At 46.4% G+C, this 14,733-nt stretch overlaps 1 protein-coding gene across 1 annotated transcript in view; it reads right to left on the reverse strand.

Annotated features, from left to right (window-relative positions):
• Positions 1 to 14,733, reverse strand: part of ZMYND8 (zinc finger MYND-type containing 8) — a 131,876-nt gene that overhangs the window by 62,464 nt on the left and 54,679 nt on the right. Inside the window, 5 exon segments of the mRNA XM_021078039.1 lie at positions 1,059 to 1,136; positions 3,910 to 3,965; positions 9,086 to 9,173; positions 10,672 to 10,764; positions 12,670 to 12,783. Coding sequence (XP_020933698.1) covers positions 1,059 to 1,136; positions 3,910 to 3,965; positions 9,086 to 9,173; positions 10,672 to 10,764; positions 12,670 to 12,783 — 429 coding nt within the window.

Below are 14,733 nucleotides of genomic sequence, written 5' to 3' on the forward strand. Positions count from 1 at the left end.
CAGGTCCCAACTGCGACATGCATCTGATCCCTGGCCCAGGAGCTCCATATGCCACAGGATGGCCAAAGAAAGGGGAAGGAAAAAAAAGAACCATGGTCTGGAGAGACCATGGAGTTAACGTCCAAAACCTCTTAAAATAGACCCAACATGAGCTGTCCGTAACATACTTTTGCTTCTTGTGTTTTCGTAACATACTCTTTTAACACTACTCAGAAGAAACAAAAACAAACAAAACATACACTACAAGGCTCATTATATGAATGACTTTCTAAGTTCCTCCTCTCTGGTCAACTCCTTTTTACTCAGCATCCTGTTGTTCTGGAAGCTAACAAACCCAATAAATCATGCCGCTGCCTCTGGCACAGGAATTTTAAGTCAAAGAGGTTTACCGCACCTGGATTCCTCTACTCTGCCATGACTTGATCAATAAGAAAATTATTTTAGGAGTTCCTGTTGCGGCTCAGCAGTAATGAACCTGACTAGCATCCATGAGGATGCCGGTGAGATCCTTAGCGTTGCTTAGTGGGTTAAGGATCCAGTTTTGCCGTGAGCTATGCCGTAGGTCACAGACGCAGCTCAGATCTTGTGTTGCTGTGGCTGTGGGCTGGCAGCTACAGCTCCAATTCGACCCCCAGCCTGGGAACTTCCGCAAACCTTCGATGAGGCCCTAAAAAAAAAAAGGAAATTATTTAAAAACTTAACCCAGGAGTTCCCACTGTGGCACAAAGAGACTGGCAGCATCTTGGGAGTGCCAGGACGCAGGTTCAATCCCAGGGCTGGCACGGTGGGTTAACGGATCCAGCAGTGCCACAGCTGCAGCATAAGTTGCAACCACAGATCCGATCTGATCCCTGGCCCAGGAACTCCATAGGCCACAGGTCGGCCAGAGAAGAAGAAGGGGAAAAAAAGGAAGATGATGACTTGTAAAAAATAAAAATAAAAATAATATAAAAACTTCATTCGAAGTTTCATCCAATAAGCCACCTGGAGAAAGTTGTCTTGGGTCACCCAAGGCAAAGAATTCAGAAAATAAAGAAAGGAAAGGAAATCCAACTTACACAAGGCTCACAAAACCAGTTATCTCGTTTTTGGCAAGCAGCTAGGTAACACTCTGGACATACTTCAATTTCATTCATCTGTAACGACAAAGTATGTTAGAACATGTCATTCCCAGGGGCCTTATACCTGTAGGTCTTCAAGGAACGCGTGATGATACTGGCAGGTAAGGTTTGTTAAACTGAATCCCACATGGTGACCACGCTGAACCTTAATCCGACATTCCTCTCCGAGCCCACGCCACCATCACCCCTCTCTGGACCACGGCTCCTCGCTTCCCAACCTCGGGCCATCCCCACAACAGAAAGGGCACCCAGAATCTTTACAGACGCAGATCCCATCAGGTCCTCCCTGCGGACCAGTGGCTCAGACACTTGGCAACGTCTGCAGATGGTTTCAGATTTCGCAACTGAGGGTGGGCAGTTGCGACTAGAATCTCTGATGGTACAAAGACAACTCCTACAACAAAGACTCCTCTGGCTTCTAACGTCAGTTGTGCCAGGGCTGAGAAACTCACAATGAAATCTAAACACCTGGTCAGTTCTTTCAAGGCCACGTGTGATCTGACCTCAGCCTACCTGTCTGAACTCCCCAGTCGGTTCCGAGGGAAGGGCCTCCGCCTGCCATGCTCAATGGCGACATGTATCTAATCGCACCACTGGCTGTGGTGTAGGCTCGCTGCAGCTCTGATTCGACCCCCAGCCTGGGAACCTCCACATGCCGTGGGGGCAGCCCTTAAAAAGGTTTTTTTAAAAAAAAAGGACCACTAGCCCCGGAAGCCCCTTCTTGGCTCTAAATTCAGGCTCCACCATTTACCAGCTCTAGAACTTCAGAGAAAAAAGTTGCTTATCTCAAAATCTGCATTTCCTCACCTCACAGGACGGGAATGAGGAAGAACCTACCAAACAGAGATTAAATGAGATAAACATAAAGTAGGTCTAGTGACAGAGAAACATTAGTCAATTCGATCAGAGCCTCAGCGTGTGCCGTCAGCTCTGCTTGGATTCTACGGCTATCAACTCATGCCCCATCACAACCCCCCCAAGGCAGGACTGCCGTCGTCCTCATTTTACAGAAGGAGAAAATGAGGCCCCCAGAAATCACATGACAAGTGCCCAAGGCCTCCCTGCGACAGTGGCAGGGCCAGGGCTGGAACCCAGGCCGTGGGCTCCAAAGCCCACACACAACACACCACTGCCCTGTTGGTGGCTAGCATCCTCCCATCATCATCAGCCTTGCTGTTATCTCCCGCATTACACAAAGTACCTCAATTAACGATTAGTTACTAATTTCACAATTATCATTAATTGTAATGACTGACTCATGGGCCACAAATGATGGAGAGATATATTTCTTCCTTCTAGCCACTCTCCTAGGCTATTCCAAAGGTTCTGGGTAGAACAACGCAGCAACCTCAAGTACAGGACAGCCCCGGCATTGAAGCCCACAAAGCAAGCGTGTTGCCAGCAGGTAGTTGAGAATTCTAGACCACGAACATCTGGGTTCAATAAATTCTACCTCGTGACCACCCACCAAGTAAAAGTCAAAGCTTCGGCACCCAAATCCAGGTAAACCAATGAATCCTCAAGGGGGAAACAACTGAACAAGCGGCCCAGAGGCAACTGCACATCACAACATCCATATAAATCCATCTATCACCACTGGTATCAAAGAAATCCAAACGGATGCAAACTACTGCCTGTAGATAAGCAATGCGATCCTGCTGCACAGCACTGGAACTATAGCTAGTCACTAGCGACGGAGCGGGATGGAGGAGAATGGCAGAAAAAGAATGTGTGTCTGGAGTTCCTGTCATGGCTCAGTGGAAACGAATCTGACTAGCATCCATGAGGACAAAGGTTCAATCCCTGGCCTTGCTCAGTGGGTTAAGGATCTGATCACTCTGGAGCCAAATAAATAAATATATATATAATTTTTAATATATTTTATATTTATATAAATATTTTTCAAATTCAAACTTCCAGCATTGAAAAGGACATAGACTATCTGGGTCACTGTATAAGCTGCTGTAGTATTTCAAGAAAACAATCAAGAAATATCTACCCAAAACCATGTCAATAGCTTCAGAGCTGGTGGTTGCATTTTTAACAATTACTAAGGACATATATCATATATCATCTTCCTGAGTGTTTAATTACCTAGGAAAACACTCAGAGAGAAAAACGAAGATTATACTCTCTCTACAGAAACACAGAGACCCAGACATACCCTAAGACATCCAAATGTTTTCTTTACGAATGAATGGATGGATGGATGAGTCTGCAGACAGGTCAAAGGCCATTACATCTTATTTTTTATGCTCACAATGGGGATCTAATAAGGTCTCCCTTATACCGTTTCTGCCCGAGCCTGTCCTGCAACCACTAGAGCCTCCCAGGAGGGTCATTTCATCCACTCCATCAAAACTACAGCTATTCCTCTAGGACACCTGGCCACCCTGGAAGAAAGTCGGGACCTCTCCTTCGAATAAGGTCAAAACTCAAACACCTTGGGCCAGAAGACTGAAAGGGACCTGAGGTGACGTCACAGCGCGTGGGGCAAAGAAAGCATGAACTATCAGCGACCAAGAAAATTTAGGATGTGCAGTGCGTGACCACGACTCAGCGCTGACCAAATCCCATCTGTCTTAGCTCATGGCTAAGGTAAGGGTGTTTTTCACACTAGGGCCCCCTCTGTTGCTCTTACTTGCCTTGAAGAGACGGAGTGCTATCTGCCTCAACAAATTCCAAAATCATCACAGCCACCCACTGGGAGATTCTGCCAATGGAAATGCCAGTCACTCCAACCCATCATTCTAGGTACACACAGAAGGGGACAGCGGGAAACACATACCTCGTGCTCACAGATTTTGATGACTACTTTCGCTATTTGTGTCAATTTGTGATTTCCTGAGGGAATAAGAAAATAGGGTTAATTCAAATGGAAATACTGAAACACAGACACTGGGGGTTATACTTCCACTAACAGCCTTTTAACTTGCCTTCCCCCAGGATTACGTTTTAAAGGTTAAAAACCAGATGTTTCTGGCTTCGAACACATTTTAATTTATGTGAGTGTTCCCATGAACCAATCTTTGGGGCCTAGATGTCATCGTGTCTGAAACTCAGTGACTAGTGTTGGTTTCTATAGTTCATGAATTGGTATCTGAAAGATGCTTTTATATTCTCTAGGCTCAAATTAGGAAACAGGAACCTTCTCCTACCCACCTCCCTGACTCCGACCCAAGAAAAGTACAGGGGAAAGAAGACATTTAATTAGATAACTCTGACGTACATGGTGCTCTGAAGTTCATTTTCTTGTTAACGCCTCAAGAAGCGTATTAGGGGATGCTCCCCTAGGGGCTCAGCAGTAATGAGCCTGATTAGTACCATGAGGATGCAGGTGCTACCCCTGGCCTCACTCAGTGGGTTAAGGATCGGCAGTGCCATGAGCTGTGGTACAGGTTGCAAACGTAGGTCGGATCCTGTATTGCTGTGGTGTAGGCTGGCAGCTGTAGCCCTGATTTGACCCCCAAGCCAAGAACTTCCATATGCTGAGGGTCGGGCCCTAAAAAGCAAAAAAAGAAAAGCTGTGTTGAAGAGTTGCCACTGTGGCACACCAGATTAAGTATCCGGCGTTGTCTCTGCAGTGACTTGGGTGGCTAATGAGGCGCAGGTATGATCCCCGGCCGAACATGTAGGTTAAGGATCCAGAGTGAGGCAGCCATGGCGTGGTCCACAGCTGAGGCTCGGATTCAATTCCAGGCCTGGGACCATCCATACGATGTGGGCGCGACCAAAAAAGTATCAAAAAGCAGCCACATCAGGAAGCAGGCATGACTGTTTCCACTTCACCACTGAGTAAACCAAGGCTCAGGAGTCATCCCGTACAGAAGACTACTTCACCACAAGTTGAGGATGCGGCCCCAGGCCTAATTCTAAATCCCTCAACTTTGCACTAAAACCAAACAACAAGATGGTCAAAAAGCCACATTTCCTTCAAACATGCTATGTTCAGAAATCGTAAATTTGGCATCAAAAAGATCTCACACACATACACACAAATATCTAGGTTTCTGGCCTATCTTGAAAACTCAGAAGATCTGAGAGCTCAGCATCTAATGAACCGCTGGAATATTCTGTACCGGCCCCTCCAGCCCAGGTGGGAGTTCCCTGTTCTCTGCAGAGTGTAGCTCTCCCCAGGGCCAGTGGCCATCCCGGCGTAAGCTGCACTTGTCTGCCACCTGACCTCATTCGTTTTCATGATCTCACTGACCTCTCATAAGTGGAATTTATGACCTTTCCACAAATTCTCAGTGCCCAGACACCTCTCTTTCTCCCCCCCCAACCCCCCACAGACCTGCTACTGCGTTAATAACGCAAACATGTACTTTAAGCAGCATGTGTATCTTTCCTCAAACGCTACCTAGTAGACTCCGCTATGCCCCAGGGTATATAGGAAACAAGACGGCATGTGCCCTTAAAGAGCTTACATCCTGGTGAACAACTCAAACAAATAAAAAAACGCATCATCCAGAAAGTGTGATCAACGCTGTCATGGGGAAGCAGAGGTACCATGGAAAGCCCTTAACAGGTAGCACAAAGTACAGTCTGAGTCACAAAAGAAGGATCCAAGGACAAGGAAAATCACCCAGCAGAAAGAGGAAGGGGGGAGTTCCCACTGCGGCTCAGCAGAAAAGAATCTGACTCGTATCCATGGGGACACAGGTTCAATCCCTTGCTTCGATCAGTGGGTTAAGGATCCGGCGCTGCAGTGAATTGTGATAGATGTCACACGCAGCTCGGATCTGGCATCGCTGCGGCTGTGGTGTAGGCCAGCAGCTACAGCTCCAATTCAGCCCTTATCCTGGAAACTTCTGTATGCTGTGAGTGCGGCCCTAAAAGCCAAAAAAAAAAAAAAAAAAAAAAAAAGGTGGAAGAATATTCCAGCAAAGAGACAAGAGGAACAGGATGGAGCAGGACACTGAAACATCTACCTGATCTAAAAGGTAGACAGAGAGGATTGTGGGAGAAGGTAGGGCAACGGGAAATGAATGTGCCATCGAGAAGATTATAGTGGGAATCATGCTCCATTCTTAACCCACAAAATCGCAACAGACAAAACTTTCTCCAGAATATAAGGAATTCCTAAAACTCAAAAATAAAGCACAGGAGTTCCCATTGCAGGTCAGTGGTAACAAACCCAACTAGTATCCATGAGGCTGCAAACTGGATCCCTGGCCCCATCAGTGGGTTAACGACCCGGCACTGCCGTAAACTGCAACACTGGTTGCAGACTCGGGTTGGATCTGGCGTTGTTGTGGCTGTGGCATCGACCCCCAGCCTAGGAACTTTCATATGCTGCGGGTGCAGCCCTAAAAAACAAAAATAAATAAAAATAAACAGGGAGTTCTCTGATGGCCTAGAGGGCTGAGGCTCCTGTGTTCTCACCACTGTGGCTCTGGTTGCTGCTGTGTGGCATAGGTTGGATCCCTGGCCCAGGAACTTCCACATACTGCCTATGACACAAAAAAGAAAAAGAGTTTAAAAAAAAAAAAAAAAAAGATGGAACCTGCAATAAACAAGCAACTCTCATTTAAACAAAAAAAAAAACAGGAGTTCCCACTGTGACAGAGCAGAAACAAATCCAACTAATATCCTGAGGAGGTAGGTTCGACCCCTGGCCTCACTCAGTGGGTCAGGAATCTTGCATTGCCGTGAGCTGTGCTGTAGGTTAGAGATCCAGCGTTGTTGTGGCTGTGGCTAAGCCAGCAGATGCAGCTCCAATTCTACCCCCAGCCTTGGAACTTCCATACGCCACGGACGTGGCCCTAAATAGCAAAAATAATTAATAAAGTAATTAACACAATAAAAGCACAAACAACCCCATTCTGTCTTTTTTGGGGGGGGGGTATTTTTAGGGCCACACCTGTGGCATATGGAGTTTCCCAGGCTAGGGGTCCAATCAATCAGAGCTGTAGCCGTCGGGCCTACACCACAGCCACAACAACTCGGGAACCGAGCCATGTCTGCGACCTACACCATAGCTCATGGCAATGGCGTATCCTTAACCCACTGAGCAAGGCCAGGGATCGAACCCACAACCTCATGGTTCCTAGTAGGATTCATTTCCGCTGCTCCATGACGGGAACTCAAAAACCTCATTTCTGAAATAGGCAACGTCTGCACAGATCCTTTCCCAACAAAAGATACACAAATGACTTATAAGCACATGAAAAGATACTCAGTACCCTTAGGCATTCGAAACAGACAGGCAAAACCACCATGGCATAATATTTCATGCCTTCAAGACTGGAGTTCCCCCTGTAGCACGATGGGTTAAGAATCCAACTGCAGGAGTTCCCGTCGTGGCGCAGTGGTTAATGAATCCGACTAGCAACCATGAGGTTGTGGGTTCGGTCCCTGCCCTTGCTCAGTGGGTTAACGATCTGGCGTTGCCGTGAGCTGTGGTGTAGGTTGCAGACGCAGCTGTAGCTGCTGTGGCTCGGTGTAGCTACAGCTCTGATTAGACCCCTAGCCTGGGAACCTCCATATGCCACGGGAGCGGCCCAAAAATGGCAAAAAGACCGGAAAAAAAAAAAAAAAAAAAAAAGAATCCAACTGCAGTAGCTCGGGTCACTGTGAAGGTGCGGGTTCAATGCCCAGTTAAACGATGCAGTGTTGCCACACCTGTGGCATAAGTTGCAGCTGTAGCTCAGATCCAATTCCTTGCCCCAAAAATTCCATACGCCGCAGGTGTGGCCGTTTTAAAAACATGCCGAAAATTAAAAAGACAATACCGAATAACGCTGCCAATGATGTGGAGCAACAACGCATCATACACACCATTAGGAGTGTAAAATAATATAATCAATTCGCAAAAGAGTTTGGTAAAGTTTCTCATAAGTGTAAATATAAACCTACCCACTGATCTAGCAATAGTACCCTGGGGTATTTACCCAAGAGAAAAGAAAACATATGTCCACACAGAGACTTGCATAAGAACGTTCACGGTGGCTTGAAGCACAGTAGCAAAAAACTGGAACCAATCCAAATATCCATCAACATCAAAAAAAGAGAATGGATAAATAAATCACTTAGTACAATTAAAAAAAAACCACTCAGAAATAAGAAACCACTGGAGTTCCCGTCCTGGCTCAGTGGTTAACGAATCCGACTAGGAACCATGAGGTTGCGGGTTCGATCCCTGGCCTTGCTCAGTGGGTTAAGGATCCAGCATTGCCATGAGCTGTGGTGTAGGTCGCAGACCCAGCTCGGATCCCGAGTTGCTGTTGCTGTGGTGTAGGCCGACAGCTACAGCTCCGACTGGACCCCTAGCCTGGGAACCTCCATATGCCACGGGAGCGGCCCAAGAAATAGCAAAAAGACAAAAAAGAATTAAGAAACCACTGATACACACAAAGCATGAATGAATCTTAAAAATACTACACTGTATCAGTGTAGCCTGACTCTGACTCGGCTGCTGGGAAATCCTAGAATGTGTAAAACTAACCTATAGAGAAAAGAGATCAGTAGTTCCTTTGGAGGAGGGTGGCTTTACTGGAGAGGGCCAAGTGGGAATAAAATAGGGTCACAGAAACGTCCCAGGAGCTTATTTAGGGTTGGAGTTACAAAGGTGGTTACACGTCTGTCAAATTCACGGAATCTACCTATAAAATCTGTGCTTTTTATTTTACGTAATTATTATAAATAAGGTTTTTTAAAAGGGCAGGTGACAGGGAGATCCCTGGGGGTCTACGGGTTAGGATGTGGTGCTTTCGCCACTGCGGCCTGGGTTCAATCCCTGGTTTGGGAACTGAGATCCACGTGAAGCCACTGCAAGCAGAGGCCCAAAAAAAAAAAACGGTATTATCCACACGTTAGCCATGTATTATTCACAAGTATTCTCAACCATTGGCTCTGACACATGAAAAAAGAGTCTGGTTTTTTTTTTCTTTTTAAATGAAGGGCAGGAGAATAGCCAACACACACAGCATCCTCTCTTTCTTAGAGTCATCGGCATCACTCACCCCCATTATATATGATGCAGTTGTGCAAAATCCACTTTGCATCAGCCAGGAAGGCTTCTGTGCAGCCATACATTTTCTTTTTAGCATTCTGGGGAGAAAAGTCATGGAAAATAATCACCGGTGAGTCTCTAGAAACCAAAGCCAGTAACACCTGCGTCTCCACATAATTTTCTTAGCAGTCATTTGCCAAATTAATTAATGCTTTTACTCATTTCCCAAGATGCTATTATACTTGAGATCTATGACTCTATAAAAATGAATTCACTGCGTTCATCCTCCTAGCTTGAATTCTCTCCTTACAGCACTGTCATTTATCCAGTGGTTTCGTCCAACGAGCCAGGGTGCGCTATGTATTTACATATGTGTTAGCTGCACAGTCTCACGTCAGCCTCCTAACTGAAAACTCCATGAAGCTGGTACTAGCCCCATTTTACAGACAGGGAAACAGAGGCACGGTAATGTTAAGGAACTAATCCAAGCTTCCAAAGCTATTAATTTATGAAGCTAGGATTCCAACCTTCTCTTTTTGGAATGCCCTCTTTTTTTAATACCATAAGGGTGTGTACAGTTTTCAAAAGCAGCCTGGATTTACTACTGGGGTTGGGGGGGGGGTCACCAATACAGACAACATGAAGTCAGGCCTGCTCCTCATCCTTGCCTTTCTTGGTCCACAGTTTGGTGCCAACAATTTGAGAATCAGCACTAGGATGACATACACAATCCAAAATGTTACAAGGGGCATTTTTAGCTTGAACGCTAAAGAACACCTTTAGGTGTTGAAGAAATATTATCAGTAGAATTAGTAGATCTAAGAAGCCACATATGGGAGTCCCCGTCGCGGCGCAGCGGAAATGAATCCAACTAGGAACCATGAGGTTGTGGGTTTGGTCCCTGGCCTCGCTCAGTGGGTTAAGGTTCCGGCGTTGCCGTGAGCTGTGGTGTAGGTCGCAGATGCGGCTCGGATTTGGCGTTGCTATGGCTATGGCAAAGGCTGGCAGCTGCAGCTCCGATTAGACCCCTAGCCTGGGAACCTCTATGTGCCGCAGATGCGACCCTAAAAAGACAAAAAAAGGAAAAATGAAGCCACATATTTATTGCTAACATGCAGGTTTCCCAGACATTTATTTTTTTCATCTTCCTTCCTGCTGCTGTCATTAGCACCTCCAAAAGAAAGAGAAGGGAAAGGCTAAATCCGTCAAATGACTAGTTTTTAGCAGCTGTGGCTTTCTCAGAATCACCAGCAGAGATAGTATTTGCAGCTAGGCAGTGCGTTTCCAGACCCCACTGCAATCCGTGGGAAAATGTCACAGAACAAGTTGGGGATGGAGAGTCAGTGCTTCCATCCGCATAAAAATGGAGAGGAGATGCGAAGGAACTATTTCACTTGAGATGGGGCATGTGGAGTTCCCTGGTAGCTTAATGGGCTAAGGATCAGGCGTTGTCATTGCGATGGCACCGGTTCGATTCTTGGCCCGGGAACTTCCGCATGCCACAGGTGAAAGAAAAAAAAGTCGAGACGGGGCACAGGAAGTGAGGGAGGATCTTCAGTCATCTCAACAAGTGTGGGCTCTTCCATGGAAGCCAACCTTTTCCAATGTACAAAGGTCCATGGGATGGAAGATGTACTCTGCATAGTCAGGATGCTGTTCCAAGGGAACGGGCTTCTGGAATGCGTCTGTCTATAAGAGAAAAGGTGCACACACACAGACACGAACCCATCACTGCAACGGAAGACCAAGCACTGATTCCAACCAAGCACTTTACAGGTGGGGGCAACTCACTCCCCAGATAAGACAAATCTAAAGCTTGCTACAAAAACAAGACCTGGGGAGGCTCCACACTGGTTCACCTTCTAATGCTGCCTGGTTATAATCAACGGGCCAGTTGTTTCTGTTCTGTCGTGTGTTTTGTTTTCAGTATACAGATATACACTCGAATAACAGGTCCAGGCCTCTTAAATTCAGACAGACAAGAACAACAGGCTCTCAGTCACTTTAGACCTGAACTCTGAAGGAGGCTTATCAAATACACTGTAAATGCTCACAATCAAAACTGACAGGGGGTGAAATCAGGCTACACCTACAGATGAAACGCCAAGCAAAGCTCCCCTAAGTGCCCAGAGGTGTCCTACATACACGGGCAGGGACTGTAGTGAGATCTTGCTCCTCCTTTAAGGAGCCATATGACCTTCAACACTGGGACTATGTAAAGGTTTTCTCTCTCGATCCACTTTCTAAAGCCCTACTTGACTCGGTTCAAAATGGAAGGCCTGGTTTATGGATGGATGCTATTTACCAATTAAAAAATCTAAAAGATGTAACTGAACACCAAATTATGCTCAAACAAGTCATCTGAATGGGTTCCCACTTGCAGGTATCTGAGCTCTTTCGTATGCAGAATCACCATATGTTCAAAAGCTGCTTCCACAAAATCAGCAACGTTCTGCCCTGACTCATTTTACAACAAACAATTTACGTAAGAAGTCAGCACCTTCTCTGACTTCTTTTTGGCTTATGAGTCTACAGTGCGGACAAATCTAGATGAATCTATTGCTCTTGCCAAAGTTGGGGTATTTTTGGTGTTCATTCCTTTTTTTTTTTTTTTTTTTTTTAACAATACGGAAGCTATGTATGTTTGCTTCCATTGACGGAGATCTTGTGAAAGAGACAGACAGGTTCCCAATTTAGCAACACCCAACTGGCATGCTCGGGACTTTTTTCCTCCTGATATCAAATTTCAGGACAGAACCTTAAAACTAAAGCTTCTACTTTTTTTTTAAAGAAATTAAACCAGAGTGGCTACTAAAAACGCTAAGATTCTACGTTTCTGTATAGCCGTTTGACTTAAAAAGCAAACTCTGAAGGGTTTCAGCAAAGGTCACCACTAGACTGTACGGCCCTTTTGTACACATCAGACGGAACCCTACCGAGAACCCAAGTCTCTGCAGGGAAAACTGTGGCAAGGTGTGGATCATCACAACATGTCATCTGGCCGTAGCATACTATTTTTATAAACAAAGTACTTTACTGCCATCTTCCTGAAAACGGTCACAGAAACGACAAAACCACCACAGCCATGATATGACCGGAGTCTCGGGAAGCAATCACTGAGGAGCACGTGGCTTGTTTCAGCTGAATGTGGCAGCCCGGCCCTGACATGCAGATTTTCCTTACAGGGTAAAGGCTGTCCGTCCTGTCCCTTCTGACACCTGCAGGGGCAACCCACATCCTTATTCCTGGGAAGCTCACTGGTTGAGCTTTCCTTGAAGGATCCATCATTAGTCCCTGATCATAAAGAATCAGGGCTGAAATGGGTCTCAGGTTTCACTTCACAACCACTCAAAATCTTAAAATCCCCACCAACTTTTCTACCGCATGTCAGGTCCTGATTAAACTCCTGGGGACACAAAGCGCTCGCTTTTGAGAACGAACTGCACACCGCTGTCCCTTATCGTTAATTTACAGATACTTGAAATCAAGCGCCCCAGACTCAAAGAGTAAGTGTTTGAAAAGCTAAGGCAACTACAAGGAACAAAAGTGCCTCTCTGCCCTTTACGCTGACAGCGAGAGGGACCGCCTTCTTACCCCTGGCTGTTTCATCTTCTGAATGGCAAACTTGAGCAGGTAGGATAACTGTTCGATGGTGAGCATGGTCATGGCTTTACTCTGAGTCTCGATGCACTCAGCCACCGTTATCTTCTACAAGTCAAAATCACACAAACAGCCAGTTAGAAAATACAGTTCCTATCCCACACACTCAGTTACCTACCCTCTTAATTTTCCAGAACAAATAATTCTGTTTCTCACGCAGAACGAATAATTCCTGTCCAAACAAGACCAGCTGCGGAAGTTCCCGTTACGGCTCAGCAGGTTAAGAACCTGACACAGTGTCCGCGAGGATGCAGGTTCTATCCCTGGTCTCACTAAGCAGGTTAAAGAGCCAGCGTTGCCTCCAGCTATGGTACAAATGGCAGATTGGCTCAGATCCGGTGTTGCCGTGGCTGTGGCGTAGGCTGGCTGCTGCAACTCTGATTCGACCCCAGGCCTGGAAATTTCCATACTCCGCGGGTGCAGCCCTAACCCAAATAAATAAATAAACAAATAAGACCAGCTGTTTGCTTGACCAGGACTCCGGTCTTGACTTGTGGGCAGGATCCGTGGATAAAGATTAAGGAGCACACCAATCCACTGATTACCTTATTAAGAAAAGTTTTTGAGCTCATAGAGATGATATAATCAGAAAAAGGTGCAGGTAGGCAAGGTCCTGAAAAATTGTCACTATTATAACCTTGGGTTTCAGGTACAGGATATGAAAAAGGCCACTGATGGTTTCAGAGTCACTTCTTCACACAGTGAATCGGCCACGTCCCTTGATCCTCTTAAGGTCCTGGGCTATCTTCCTGGAAACTGACAGGGCATTCATTCACTCAGTGACATCGTGGATGGAAAGGGACAGTCTTCCCTGTAGAAACAACCTAAGCAATGGCAGGAACTCGTAATGAACACGACTTCCTTCTCCGTCTCCACTGTTGGGAACCCACTCAGGAAATCCTGGCAAACAATGCACAGAGCAGAACCTAACTGCTTATCTCCATGGGCAATAAACGTCACTTTATAAGAGAAATTCCACCAAAGACACATCTGAAGCCAGATTCTGCTCTGTAAATCTGGTCCTGTATCTCAGAGCTTCAGAAGCCTTAGGTAGCGACAACAAAAATAGCAAATTCGGATGACGTCAGAAAATGCTCTTGAACCATCTGCGCAGAGAGCTGAGAAGAGTTTTCTCCAATGAATTGCCATGGAATTCTAGTCTCCATTCTTCGATGTCTGAATTCTCCACAAGGAACTTGTAGCTGTGTCGGTCCGTTGTCGAGAACAAGGGCAACAGGAGCGGGGCCCAGAAGCAGAAATCGGCCCGTGATGCAGGGAACCAGCTTCTCAGCTATCAGAGCCTGAAACGGCTGTCTCCCCAGCTGATTGCCTCCCCAGTTCGCCCCTGCAAGAAACTCCAGACCCTAAGTCTTAGACGCTTAATACCTGTGGGTTTGAATTCCAGCTCATTTCTAGGTAACCATTCAAGGTCAACGCTTGGGTTGCCCACTCAACTGTCATTCACCTCTTCCCGCCCCAGCCCCCCTCAATGGGTCAATGCTGTCAGTGCTGGCTGTCAATGCATGGTTCCCACATGACGGACTGAGAGTGCCAGACAGGTATTTTCAAACCTTTCTTGCAGGGGGACGGGTGATCCAATGCTGGCCACGGAGCCCAAGGGCCTGTCAGCCAGAGGCTGATAAAAAGGCACATGAGGAGAAACACTCCTCTGAGGGGGATGGTTGTCTAGCCACATGTGATGGGGTCCCCAGCAGCCACCTTAGAGCCACGAGGAACAGATCGCCTCCACAGGGAAATGCAGTGTCTGGCTCTGCGCAAACTCTGGTCTGGCCCTGCCTCTGGGTTGCTTCTACACATGGTAACACACCCTTACCGTTTCAGCTGCCTTTCATCAAGATCTATTATTTGCAGCAAAAGCACCCTATCTGAGCCATTATCCTCCTTACAAAATTATTTTAATAGACATTTTTATTTTGGCCACATCCTCGGCCTGTGGAAATTCCCGGCCCAGGGATTGAACCTGTGCCACAGAAGTGA

The sequence above is a fragment of the Sus scrofa genome, chromosome 17 (genome assembly GCF_000003025.6).
Source record: "Sus scrofa isolate TJ Tabasco breed Duroc chromosome 17, Sscrofa11.1, whole genome shotgun sequence".
Classification (NCBI taxonomy): domain Eukaryota; kingdom Metazoa; phylum Chordata; class Mammalia; order Artiodactyla; family Suidae; genus Sus; species Sus scrofa.